The 14,319-nt window shown below is 35.3% G+C and overlaps 1 protein-coding gene across 1 annotated transcript in view; it reads right to left on the reverse strand.

Moving 5' to 3' along the window:
* Nucleotides 1–1,465: 1,465 nt before the first annotated feature.
* LOC143909983 (diacylglycerol kinase eta) overlaps nucleotides 1,466–14,319 on the reverse strand; it is a 96,910-nt gene continuing 84,056 nt past the window's right edge. The window contains exons 6-22 of the mRNA XM_077428308.1: nucleotides 10,670–10,761; nucleotides 9,322–9,524; nucleotides 9,033–9,232; nucleotides 7,962–8,107; nucleotides 7,744–7,882; nucleotides 7,444–7,662; nucleotides 6,460–6,576; nucleotides 6,275–6,393; nucleotides 4,432–6,108; nucleotides 4,137–4,356; nucleotides 3,868–4,058; nucleotides 3,497–3,771; nucleotides 3,294–3,420; nucleotides 3,055–3,226; nucleotides 2,810–2,962; nucleotides 1,833–1,979; nucleotides 1,466–1,753 (exon numbers count right to left, since the gene is read on the reverse strand). Coding sequence (XP_077284434.1) covers nucleotides 1,466–1,753; nucleotides 1,833–1,979; nucleotides 2,810–2,962; nucleotides 3,055–3,226; nucleotides 3,294–3,420; nucleotides 3,497–3,771; nucleotides 3,868–4,058; nucleotides 4,137–4,356; nucleotides 4,432–6,108; nucleotides 6,275–6,393; nucleotides 6,460–6,576; nucleotides 7,444–7,662; nucleotides 7,744–7,882; nucleotides 7,962–8,107; nucleotides 9,033–9,232; nucleotides 9,322–9,524; nucleotides 10,670–10,761 — 4,485 coding nt within the window. The remainder of the gene's footprint in view (nucleotides 1,754–1,832; nucleotides 1,980–2,809; nucleotides 2,963–3,054; nucleotides 3,227–3,293; nucleotides 3,421–3,496; nucleotides 3,772–3,867; nucleotides 4,059–4,136; nucleotides 4,357–4,431; nucleotides 6,109–6,274; nucleotides 6,394–6,459; nucleotides 6,577–7,443; nucleotides 7,663–7,743; nucleotides 7,883–7,961; nucleotides 8,108–9,032; nucleotides 9,233–9,321; nucleotides 9,525–10,669; nucleotides 10,762–14,319) is intronic.

Here is a 14,319-nt window from a genome sequence, read left to right on the forward strand (position 1 = left end):
TATATACATATAACCGTAGTTGGTGATGCTAGAATTCATGAGTCGTTTAATTTTATTGGAGAAAAGGAGCCCAGATATCGCCAACTTATGTGTGGTCAAAAATGCTATTCAAATATCGATTCCTATTTGTCACCTAAGAAAAATATGCGATTCCTATTTGTCACCTAATATGTTCTGACTAGTCGAAATTTAGAAATGAAATATAAGAATGAGTTTGAAGTAGATATACAAATTATTTTTAATCTTTAATCCAAATTTCCGACAATAACACATGCGTATTATAATTTTAAAAATTGAAATTGATTAAATAAGAGGCTTGTAAAAACAAATGTAATTAAATATATTTATGTGAAAATTGCTGAAATCATATATTATGTATCACTTTATAACTAATCTAGTTGCTTCAGTTGAATGAAAGTTGAAAATATGAAAGTTAGAAATATTTCCCGTTTCTTCAAAAAATCAGCAATCATTTATCTTTTTACAGTACATATGTAGATACTGATATATACAATTATACAAACATACGTACATTTTATGTGCAGATCGAATATAATTTATTTAAAATAATTCGTTCAATTTGATTAGAAAACATATTTTATAAATCCATGCTCCAACTTTTTAAATGAATCGTTGCTCCACGCTAGTTTTGTTTCGATTTCATCAGCTTTGACTGAATGACATTCGTAAGTAACTTTAGTTTTTTCTCATTTATAAAGGCATTTGTGCTTTACTGTAAGTAAACTGGTCTCACAATATATTTATTATTGTAAGTCAGTCTCACTGTCAACTTGGCATTGTAAGTCAGTCTAACAATATACAAGAAAATATACATCTTAATATATTAAATAGAATGAAACTTTTCATATATTATATAATATTTATAACTAAATACATAGTTAGGTGTTTTTGGCAGTTACATAACTAATATTCTTTCTTACTGTCTTACAATTATTTTTTATAACAAGATTTTTTTGTATGCTTGAATGGGTTGAAATTTTGATTAAAAAAATGGAATATGTAGATTTATGTTCTGTTTTAACATTAAAAAATATTCGATTGATTAATTCACAATAATTGGTGACTTGCAATATTTATTGTAATTTTATTCTAGTTCGTCGAATTTCAATGAATCAGATATGCTATTAAATTATTGCAATTTTAAATGCTAATTTCATTGTGAAACTGATTAAAAACAATTGATGAAATGTTTCCGTGATGATTTATTGCTGTTTTACGGGATATGTATTTTTATGTTACTTAAAAAAATGCTGATCACTATGTAAGTAGGATGTGTAAAAAATCAGGGTACAACAATGGTTGTTATATGCACATTTACAAATGTGAACATATGTACATATGTATGAATGCTATCTTGTTCCACTCTGTACAAGAAATAATAAAGAATGAAAAAATATTGTAAAGTAATGTACATGAATACCGTGTGATTGAAGTACATATGTATTTATTGCAAATCTTTGATTGCCTGGAGGATACGCTTAACGTGTCCAACTTTGGTCACTCCAAGATCACGCAGATCCCGACGAGCCAAAGATAACAGCTCACGTCCAGTTATGTCATGACTAGCGAATGCTTCAACATGTTCTCCTAGTTGTAATGAATTTAGCCACGTTTCTACCTCACTAGTACCCCATAACTTGACAGCCGCCGCTCCTACAACATTCACAGATACGCTACTACGTCTACGACCAGCACTCCTTAACCATCCTCTTCGACCTCCGCGTTGATCCGTCTATAATCAATTTTGTATATTTTATTTTCCTACATTACAAAAAATATAATCACGAGTTCAATGAATTGGCCATATATACCTCACTATCAGGAGGTTGAAGAGAAGCTAAACCTCCCTGATCTTTCACGAGTGTAAGTTGTTGTCGAGTAGCTTTTAAAGCTTGTTGTAGTTGAGGACTGCCTCCTATTGATTCACCAGATGTACAAAGTTCTGCGAGGATTTTTGCCTGTAAATAATTTCAAATATACCTATTTCGGAGGTGCACAATAGTTTGTTAGGTTGTTTTTTATATGATGTAGCGTGGACATAAAGTAGGGTTTCTGAGATCGGAGTGAAAGAAGCAGTGAGTAGTGGTATTGTTATTGATCTGTCGAATTAAGAATGGAACAAATCTGCCGAATATTTATACACGGCGTTTACACACTCTCAGTGCAGAGAGATCATTGGTCGATCGGTTACGAGATCTTATTGGTTGTTGTATACGGCTTGTTTATTCGCCGAAGTCTTTTTGTAGCGAACGCGCGATCAGGCCGTTGATTAATGATACTCTACTAGTGGTCGACCAATATTTTATTTTATTATATACATATGTACATACATATATACCAGGAAGGCCTAACATGTAAACCCCAAATGTACCTTCCTGGTCAATAACAAACAATGCAGCATTTTTATTACATAAGTCGCTGAATTACGAGACACCGAAAACTCGAAATTAACAAGACATTATGAATTTTAACTTGTGCGTAAATTTTATTGTACATTAATCATACTCAAATAGTGGTGACATAGTAGGTGGGAAGGTATTTAGCCAATTTTATCGAGGTACCGTTAAAACAATGAAATCAGAAAAAATTGGGAAACTCTGATAGGAAACGAGCAACTAGTTAGCCAGCAGCATTACAGATATACTCAGAATAAATTATTTTCAATCGAGGTCAACTCGGCGCCTCTCGGTGCTAGGCAAAAGCCCAACCACCGAGCCATGCTGCTGGCTGTTGCATCAATCGCCTAATCTCCACGTTATGATATTTTAGAAAAGTACTAGTTTTATACCAATTTTGCTAATTCCTGACGTAATTCTCCAGCTGGCAATAGTCTTCCAGAAGGTGTTAAATTATCTACTCTTGTAGAAGCGTCGCAAGCTCTTGCATATAAATTTGGTCCATCTTCTGATCCACCACTTGCTGTTATAGAGGACATCTTCAACTGATTAAAAAAAATATCAATTAATTATTTATTTCGAATGAATAAATATCTCCACATGTAACTTGTTTGATTAAAAATAAAGTAATTCTTGCCCATTTAATAAGTGTATTTGCTGTTTCAATGAAGACCAAGAGTTGTGCGAGTTCAGCCGGTGGTAGCTCGTCCAGGGACGTTGCATGAGTTAAAGATGTTTGAAGTGGTGTTCCACTTCCAGCACCCCCAGCGATTTGAGCACTCGTCAACTTTTGTTTTTCACCCCACGTTCTGAAATATTTACTTGATTAATACGTAGGAAAAATATGCATTTTCAAATAAAATTATATTAACTAACTTAAGAGATGTTTCTAATGCTCTTGATCGACACAAAACTTGTGCTCTGTTTTTGTGCATAATTCGAATCATACCAGGAGGCTGTAGCCATGCCTCTCCATCGACTTGAACCGGAACTCCTTCTGAACCTGTAATACAATCATTCAAGTAAAAGAACATTCTTGGAAATTGTTTGTATGATACTTTTATTACAACTGGATTTACCTAGTATATTGATTTGTACATTTCGGCATTGAGCAATACGATGTCTTTGCAGGTTGATAAGACGCGAAGCCGCCATTTGAGCAGAGCCAAATACAGCCACTACTTCAAGAACACGATCGTCGAAACTAGGAGGAAGGAAAGGTCCCCCACCATCGCATCCCCAAAAGTTAGTTCCACCCATGAAACTAGGAATATTCAATACCACAATGCCTTGAAGTTCGGGTAAAGGAATTTTTTGTCCGTCGCATTCCAATTGCACACGCTGTCCTAGATGTCTAAATTAGATAATAAAAATCAATTATATTTGAAAAGATATATAAAACAATGAACTTATGAATCTTTTAAAACTTTTTTGTGATTATCGCCCCTACCTATATGTTCGCTGTACCCATTCTCTTGAACCTAAAACTCCATACCACATATAATTCCTTGCCCTCGATCGACATTTTTCAGGATGTTCTTCTCGTTTTTGATGAAAATCTAAAGATATTTTTGCATCTATTCCGATCCCAAAGTAATTATTCATCACAGAACGTTCATAGAAACCTTCTAACAAAGTTTCCTAAAATTACAAAAAAAAAAAAAAATATTTAAATTATTTGCAACTATACCCACGCATGAATTATAAAATGGAGCCAACCTGTGGATCCATAAGTGGACTAACAGCAGCACACAGAGCATCTGCATTTGCAAGAAGACATCGTCCAACTAATCCAGACACGTGTGGCCACGCCGGTAGTCTCACTAATGGATTGATTATGGGGAGTGTTTTCTTTGTGCCCTCTAATGAATTTTTATTTTTATTGGCTCCCAATAATATAGTTCCTGGTCCCCATATAGATGATGCGGATTTTGATAGTCTATAAAAATCATAAACAATTTTAAAATTCTCTAAAACAGTATGTTAAAATGAATAGCCTGAGATTGTTCAATACCTTCCGGCCTCGCCAGGTTGAAATAAACTACCGCAAGATATTCTACGTGTGGCTGATGGGCATCGTTCTACGTCTAATGATGTTCTGGGACCATTATCAGAGCACCGTCGTTCTCTTGGCCATAGTGGTCCACCCAAGAGTCCTCCCCCTAACCCGTTTCCACCCAATCCATTTCCTCCTAGCATTATTCCGTTTCCACGTTGCCCATCACTACTGGAGGGTGAAGGTGGCTCAACCACCACTGAGACCCGTGGAAACATTCTTCCACCGACCGGACTATCCATCTCCATATTAAATGTTAGGAAATCTTTTTGTGGTATTTCTCCCCCGGATGATTTTTTCATTTCGTCATTCAATTTACTCGTAATGTCGATTCCGAGCTTAAATTTATCGTATGGTATTTCTTCAGTTATTTTTAAATTAAAACCAACATGCTGCTCTTCCGTACTCGAAGGCTTGAACTCCTTTTCGAAATCTTCTTTAAATGCAAACACTTGTTCTAATACAGTTTCTTCGGTTGCGACTGAAGAAGATAGATTACTATTGCAAGACCCTTTATTGAGATCATCCTTTGTGTTTTCTAAACATTCAACCTCTTCATCTAAAACATTCTGTTTGGAAAGAGCTGATTCTAGTCTCTCTTTCTTTTTACTACTGTGGCGTAAATGTCTTTTGAATGATTTACGAGCAATATCGTTACCTTCTACGAATTGGGCTAAGCTGCAATATTTGACAGTTTCAGTCGTTGCCGCTAAATTGAAAACTTTATTTTCAAAACCAAACTTTTCCTCCAGATCTTTCTTTTTACTTTTGTGCAAAAAATTGAATATCCTATCATCATACTTTTCTAAACTAGGATTGCGACTATCCATTTGGAGTTCCGACGTTGTATCAGAAGTAAAAAGCGTAGTTTCGTCGGTGAAAGTATTTTCGATCTCACCATTTTTTCCTATCATAGCTAATATTAGATCTTGTCCGAGAACGGAGCTCATATCATCCATTATTGATTCTCCGTGAATGGTCTCTGAATTTGGACAAGTGGTTGTATCGGATGTTTCGGGAGAATCTATATGACAAATGTGCCCATTTACATCTTCTCCATCTAGGTTTTGTGGTGCTTGAAAAGGCTTTTGATCTAAAACATCCGAACTGACACTACATTCTTCATTGCTCATCGCTGAAAGAATGTCCGACAGATCTTTGTCGTCTGAAGTGGGATCCGGGCTTTGTCCACGCTTTGCTGGTGATTCTCTAGACAATCTTCTCTTACTCGATGTCGGAATTTCGCTAATTTTCGTTTGTTCTTCGTCGATGTCGATGATTGTCATTTTGTCCGATTCGTACGCTTGCCCCCTTTGGAGGGGTGAGTCATAGGACTTTTCATTTGAAACTACTAAACAGGGTACCTTAAATAAACTAACATCACAGATTTCGCTCGAATCACCGCGACTCTCATTTGATTCTCTGAGCTTCATCAGATTTGCACAAGAGCCGGAAAACTCGAAACTAGGAGCTAGGCCGCGAAACAGAAACTTGTCACTTAGACTAGGTAGCTCCATACTCTTGTTACTATTGTCATCCCTCGGTTCACAAGCACTAAGTTGATCGGGAGATTTACTAGCTTGACTAATGCACATGGGAAATAGGCGAGCTAAATCTTCATCTACATCTGGTATACTGAAAAAACACGTAGAATATTTCTTTGTTTTTGGATTCAGATCATTGAAAATAAATTTTCTAAATAAATATATGTACATATGTATATATATATATATATATATATATATATATATATATATATATATATATATATATATATATATATATATGTCTTGATTTTTACCTATCGCTAGGGGGTCCCATTTCTGAGGTAGCCGAAGAGCGTCTGCTACCGTCAGCAAATTGACGTGGAGCTGGTAGCAATTCCCAAGAACCAGAGCCTCGAGGCTCATATGCTGCCACCTGCCATACGTAAATTGTTTGAATATGATGTAAAAAGAGCGATTTAACGGATTATATTAATTTTACTTTGAGTGTATCAGGCGGATGTAAAGCGGTATTCACTGCTTTTCTTAAATTGTCAGCCCTTCTTCTGATTTCAGTAGCTCTTGAGCCAGCCAACCGCGCCCTCTCGTTTACTTCTTCCTTTATATTTACAAAAAAATAAACCATAGAGGTAAATATGTATATTAAATTGATGTTCGCTTTGTGTATGATTAAAAAAAAGTTAAGAAAATTACTTTATTGATGAATACGATATGACATTCTTTTAATTAATACAAAAATAACTATGTAATTTTTTAGATAACCAGCTTTATGTTCATATGTACATATATATTTTTCTCAATCTAATTATACTATGCATACCGGTATGATTTGTAGCCTACGATTTATATTATATATACATACATACATACCAGTAGCGTGCGGTAAAATTCTCCCCGTTTTCGTCGCACAGGCTTACTTACGTCTGTGCGAGCAGGACACAAGACGATGCGGTATGACGTCACAGAATCCTCTTGTAGCCTACTCTCACAAATGTAAATAAAGTTGTGATAGAAACAGAGAAATTTCCACCGCACGCCACTGATACATACATATGTACCAGTGACGTGCCATGGAAATATCTCCGTTTTTATCGCATAGCCTTACTTACGTGTGCGCGAACAGGTTACCAGATGACTCGGTGTGACGTCACTTAGTCCCCTTGTATCCTGTAAGTAAGGTTGTGAGATGAAAACAGGGAGAACTCCATGGCACACCACTGATATGTACATACATACATATACATATCTTACTATATACAGATCAGCATTGGAAATAGATTACACTGACAAATTACCGTTGAGTAAATAATAGCATACAATAAACATAAAAGTAGAAAGTATCTTCTATCTGTGAGCTACAAATCATTTGGTTTTATTAGTACTAGAAGCACAGCAGTTTTATATCGAAATATATCTACGTATAGCACATAGCGTTTCTAAGTGCCGCATTAACACCATCGAATACCTTTTCAGTCTTTTCTCGAGCGTGTTTTTCTAGAGTGGTGCATGAGGGTGATGGTGAAGGGATAGCAGGCAGACGCAGTGCATCTAGTAGGGAAGCAAGCCGTGCTTGTGTTTGTCTTGTGGTTTCACTATTTGTTAACCAAGTCAGCTCCTGCACAGCTTCACATAGGGACTCGGTGGTGTAGCTACCCGCCACATTGGTGCACCCAGCTTCCACACTCTGCACCCAAAGGGAAAATATTATAGTTAAAGTAAATAACAACTACTTAATTCAAATTGAATTTTTGAATCAAAAACCCACTTGACCGATGGTATCGAGATAGGCGTTGATAGCCTCTTCGACAGCATTTGTTCTATTTCCTCGTTCTCCAGTAGTTGTACCTCCACTGCTCGAGCCAACGGTCGAACCTAAAGGACGCTCGAACGCCATTATACTCCATCTGTCGCGGTAAAATTAACTGTCGATTAAGACATAGGATTTTTTATATAATTGTACAAAATTTAAAGTGTGGACTTTACCTGTCTAACATTTTAGCTGAAGCTTGCTCGTATCTCTCCAATAACAGTGGCAGATGCGCATCGTCGTCACAGGACGCACCCCAACCCAAAACTCTAGCAAGGTCATTCCCTGTACCCAAAGGAAGCACAGCAACTTGACATTGTTTCTGTAAAATGGTTGAAAAAGTTTTTGAAATACGAGCCGTTCTTTGTAAATGCGAACAAAGTCTACATGGGGGAAAAATCAATTTTCCCAGCTGTTACCAGGGTCGGCGTTGGAGGTTTCGACGCCCGAGGCAATACGTATTAAAATATTAGGTACAGTGAATATACTCATTAAATTGCGGCCCAAATTAAGTTTATTGTCAATTTCAAAATATATATTTAGAATTTTAAATTTTATGCTATATCTATTACTCGACAAGTTCTGGATACAATTATCGTTTTTCATGGTAGCTTACCTGCTGACATGTTTTGGATAATATTAAATCCACTCACCTGTGTAAATTTATGATTTAATAGTCAATGCGATAATTTCAACTACCATTAGGTATAATTTATTGTATCATTCAAGTTCTATCCCTACTAGTAGACGTTGTATTATCAGTGGAGAATTATTCTTCTCGTTCATGTTTCACGATGCGGTATACAAATAAAGTAAATAATGTTGACAAATTATATGAATTATTTTGCAAGCTTGATCTTATTTTGAATGAAGGTGTATTGAAAACCGCAAAGTCGAGAAAACTTCGATGAATTTCGCATTTGATGAAAGGCAATAATTTTCGTTGTGAAAATTCTCCGGCAAAGGAAATTGGAATGGGCTAGAGAGAGTTTAAAATGTCGAAGCTCCAAAGTTCAAAAGTTGTGATTCTTTGTTCAAAGGTAACATTTACCTTCTGTTTTGTTATAAATTTAAGCCTTTTATCCACTTCAAAGTTAAATTCAAAGAATGCTGACGTAGATACGAAGATTTCAGTACCCATCCAACACAAATATATTGAGAATGATTCTGACAATATGTTGAGAAGATTAAAACGACGTCAAAACTACATAAAAGCAGAAATGATAGTGCCTCTAATGTTGACATACATGCATATTTAGATTGTCAATTTCGGCAAGCACCCATCCCACAGACCCATCACCGCTGCAGACCAGTACTCTGAATGGATCCAAATGCCTGAAGAGCTTGAGTCCTGGACCCGGTCCTCCTCCAGCCGTCAAGTCAAACACTTGTGCCGGATTCAGCAATTGTTTGAAGCGACGCAAAAACTTCACGCCTTGATTGTCTCCTGTTACCGAAGAAAACAATCTAAGTTAGTCATAATATTATAATACATATATATTAAGTGGTATGATTTATTTTTTAGTGGAAAACTACCTGATTTCGAGTTTACAAATACTAAAAGTGGACTAGCGTGTGGTGGACGTTCCGGTCTCCATCCATCGTCTGCTGCTGCGTGCAAAGCTGTCGGCGGCACGAGAGATACTCTCCAAGGTGGTAAAGGACAACGTGCTCTCCAACCAGGTCGACAGCTGGAATGAACACATACTCTGCACCACAAACATCGCCAATCTTGTAACCTGAAAAATTCATTTTTATATTGTTTAAAATTATCAACCGTTGATTCAGTTTCAATCTACACGAATATTTTCCTTATACAATTAAACATTGCTCAGCAGAATTAGTAAAATATGTATGTCTTCGTGAGATAAAAACATTAAGTTTTGATTTAATTTGGAAGTTATCGAAACGTTTGCATTAAATGCTAACCATTAGCATTACAAATATCCATAAATATAATAAAATTACATACGTATGTATGTATATTAAATTTTTATATATAAATAGTGATGACAAAAAAGTACGTTTATAAAATGTCGGGGACTATTATACCCTATTGACAGTTTCATATAATTGAATTGGTTTGTTTAATATTAATCAGTTTGTATTCTGTAAGGATATACATACATATATGGATCTGGAATATTGATTGCATACATTGTGTGTATGCTAGTTGCTATTTTATAATAAGATTTTAAGAAAATCCCTTATTATGATCATCATCATCATCTATGTATAGCCGCCCACCATTCACTGCTGGATGATCCAACACGCTTCCACTCGTCTCTGATTTGCGCAACTCTCATCCATCTCACCCCACACATTTTCCTGATTTCGTCTACTCATCTTCCCTGCAGTCTTCCTTTCACCCGTTTGCATTCTCTCGGGCACAATTTTAGCACTTTTTGTCCAACTTTCGTCCATTCTTCTAGCCACGTGGCTCACCCATTGTCATCTCAATCTCTTTACTCTATCCACTATGTCCACTACCCTTGTCATACTTCTCACCCATGTGTTCCGCTTCCTGTCTTTCCTCGTTATACCGAGCATACAGCGTTCCATACTTCTTTGAGTTTATTAGACTTTGTGTATCACCTTGGCGCTCAATGTTTTTATTATAGTTTCACATTCATACGTCATCACTGGCAAAACGAATTGATCGAAGATCTTTTTCTTCGGCAGAATGGCATTTGTTAATTTAAAAACAACATTCATTCGTCCAAATGCACCCCATCCTAATTTCACACTCTTTATTTCTTCTTTTTCTTTACTATCGGACATGTCTATTATCTTATTGATAATTTACATAAAATAAATATAAAAAAATTGATTTTATATTTTTTATACGAGTATAAACGTAAAATTTTTGTGTTTGGAAACATACCTCAACACTGATCCACATGTCTTGTCGCAGATACCGCACTTAGACGCTACCGGTAGATTTCCCTCCATCCATTGATGAGGCATCGTGATGTTCTGTAATCGAAAAAATGTATGTAATGTTTTTTTATAGCTCCTTACGGTCGTACATCGCATTTTAGATGGGTTAACGTTCAATTGAGCCGTAAGTGGCAGCAACTACGGGGCTCGTTTAACGCGTTTGGGGTAAAGTCGCCACTAAAACTACCCCCACAGGACCTGTATAAAGAGAAAGCGTTTACGATCGTAAACGTGTTTAATTGCGCGTGACAGTCATCACGCGAATGGATGGTCGTAAAGTGAAGCATGCTTCGCAATACGATGACACGTTTATTGAATAGCACTTTATACGTCTCGTAAGCGCTCGAGCTCATTGAAAAGGATTATGATCGAATTTTTTTTCAACCTACCTTGCATTGTTTGTTTAGCGAAACAGATTAAATTGAGTGCTGATGAGATTATTCCGGTCGGATGGCCGAGAAACGTTCACTAAACTCTTGGTTTATAACATACATACATATGTATGTATGTAGATAGGTAAGCAAGTTACGTCGCAAAAGTAAATCGCTACCAGGATAACCGCCTGGTAGCAATTCACTTTGATATTGTACAAATTTTTTTTTTATGAGGTTTTTATTATTATCATTAAAAAAAACATTCGCGCAATAATATTTGCGCAATTTTCTGTACGCCGAAGCACGTGAGGAGAGGTATTCTGGGAGATTTTCGGGATTGCGCACGCGATTTTCGTAGCGGCAGTTATCCTGGTAGCGATTCACTTTTGTGATGTATCACCAAACTATGTAGATAATCGTAAATACGTATTTATGTATATACATATACATATATGCGAAGAACTATACATACATACATAATGCAATATTGTGTAAAAGACAATACACAATATTGCATTATGTATGTAAAAGACAATACGCTTCTCGAATCCACATACAAATAGCCGTGAAATTACATATTAAATATATTTAAATATGTACATACATATATATAATCTATATGAATCTGTGCACGTGCTTTCGTTAGGAGACATTTTTATTTTAGTATGTCTCAAAATGTGTGTAACAAAAAAGTAAATTTCACTAACGACGCATTTACTTATGACATATTGCTAATTTGCGAATGACGCATTTTATATTTTTATTCATAAAACGTGTTTTAAATATGTATGTATAATATATAAAATTACATTTATAATTATTATTTTTGTATATACGGTTGATATCAGAGGAAGTTTGTCCTAAGGAGCGCTGGTGCGGTAGCCCCCCCCCCCCCCCTGAGTCAAAATTATCAAATTTATAACAATAAAATAAACGAAATGTAGAATGGTTCAAAGAAGGCCACAGGTGGGAGATGGATGGATGAAAACAGAAAAATATTTGGGGTGAGATGGATGAGAGTTGCTCAAAGCAGAAACGAATGGAAGCTAGTTGGAGAGGCCTTCATCCAGCAGTGGATGACGAACCAGTATGAGGACGATGAAGACATGTATCACAGCCACACCGTAGTACAATGGTAGAGCTTTTGTATACCAGTATATACATACATAGATAGGTCGTGGGTTAGAGTCCCGGTCAAATACGCTGCTTTTTCTATTTCTATTTTTTATTTTTGTAGCTTAACTGTTGAGACGGATCCAACAAGTTGATATCTTCCCCATCAGTTTCTCGCAAATTCAAGCGATTAGAATCTCGAATTTGTTGAATCTTATAAAAAAAATCTACTTACATAATATATTTCTGGCAAATTTGCTGTGTATCAAAAATTTGTTGTTTGTCCATAGATGTCTCTATTCGTATTCTATTATATTCTATGTATTGTAATGTTCGTTATGTACTTACATATGTACGTAATCGGTTAACTCCCAAATCGAATATACCTATAAGAGGGTATTTGTTTGAAAGGTCACCTGTTCGAGACCGCGAATGAATTTATACAAAGTTTAAGCTTTTTATCGATTCATGTATTGTGTTAAATAAACATTTCCACATACGATTCTTGGATATTGATAGTTATTTTCATCGATCGGAAAGTGATGGTTAATGCCTTTTCCTTGGGTTCAAGTCCCTTAAGGGCTAAAGATCAACGTTCCTTGCTTCAAAGCATTAGCACCATATGAATTATTTATGTCGTGTCTCGATATTCGCAAGATGTATGCCACCAGCATTGACAATTACCGGTAATTGAAAATATTTTAATACAAATAGTTTTATGCCCGTTGAAATTTCAACGGGTGCTTTCGGATTGATACATGATTTAAAATAAAGTTACAATATGAATAGTAATAATTAATCGGAATCGGAACTGAAACAGTAATTTTAAAAGTAAACTAAATAATTCATGTGTAAGGTCGAAAACAACTGTAAAAACGCTGTATTCCAATTTTTAATTTAATGCATACAAAAGTTTAGCTATTATAATAAGTTTACAAAATGTAATATTTTCCGATTATAAACAAACGGTCATTGACCTCGTAATGCTGAATATTATTATTACACATAATAAATTACATACATATATGATGTGCATTTACCACACATTTTCTGGGCGAGACGATAGCCGAGTGGGTTCGCGCCTGAGCGCGCTTGATATCTTAGAATTCCGAGAGCCAGGTTCGATCGAAAAATAAAATCAATTTAATTTTTCGAATATCGTCAAAATATAATAAATCTTAATTTTATTAAAAAATATATGTAATTGTTTAATATGAAAACAAAATAAATGGTTCAAAACCTCGCTTAATAAAGTTATTATAATTACGTATTTTTATATGGCGAGAATGAAAATTTTCAATTAATGTTTACAAAAAAAGGACAATTTCAATTCGGACCATGGCGTAATCGGTTAACTCCCAACTCGAATATACCTATAAGAGGGTATTTGTTTGAAAGGTCACCTGTTCGAGACCGCGAATGAATTTATACAAAGTTTAAGCTTTTTATCGATTCATTATGTTCGGCTAGCGTTAGGACACACACATACACACACACACACACACACACACACACATACACACAGAGAGATTACTATCTTTATATATAACTAGTGAATAGCCCGATGAAATATCATCGCATGGGTGTAAAATTATTATATACTCGTATAAAACTAAAAAAAAAATCCGGAACCGGAACCGTTATTTTCGTAGACTCTCATAGATAGTTTTCAATTCTTTATTTGTAATAATTTTCAATTCTTAAAGTTAACGTTAACAAAATGTTAATTAAAGTTAACAAAATGTAATATTTTCCAATTATACACAAACGGTCATTGACCTCGTAATGTTGAATATTATTATTACACATAACAAGTTACGTGCATATACATATGATGTGTATTTACAACACGTATTCTGAGCGAGGATATGGCGTTCGGCGCGAGCTCGTGAGAACATCGCGTTTGGATCGGAGGGTGCGAGGTTTGATTCCCGGCGCCCGCGGTGAATGAAATCAATTTTTTCTCGAATATCGTCAAAATATAAATAATTTAAATTTCAATTTAAATTTAATTAAAAATAAATATATAAAAAAATGGTTCAAAACCTCGCTAAATGAAATTATTAAAATTACGTATTTTTATATGGCGAGAAGGAATATTTCAATT

This window comes from Arctopsyche grandis, chromosome 3, assembly GCF_051622035.1.
Source record: "Arctopsyche grandis isolate Sample6627 chromosome 3, ASM5162203v2, whole genome shotgun sequence".
In the NCBI taxonomy this organism is placed as follows: Eukaryota; Metazoa; Arthropoda; class Insecta; order Trichoptera; family Hydropsychidae; genus Arctopsyche; species Arctopsyche grandis.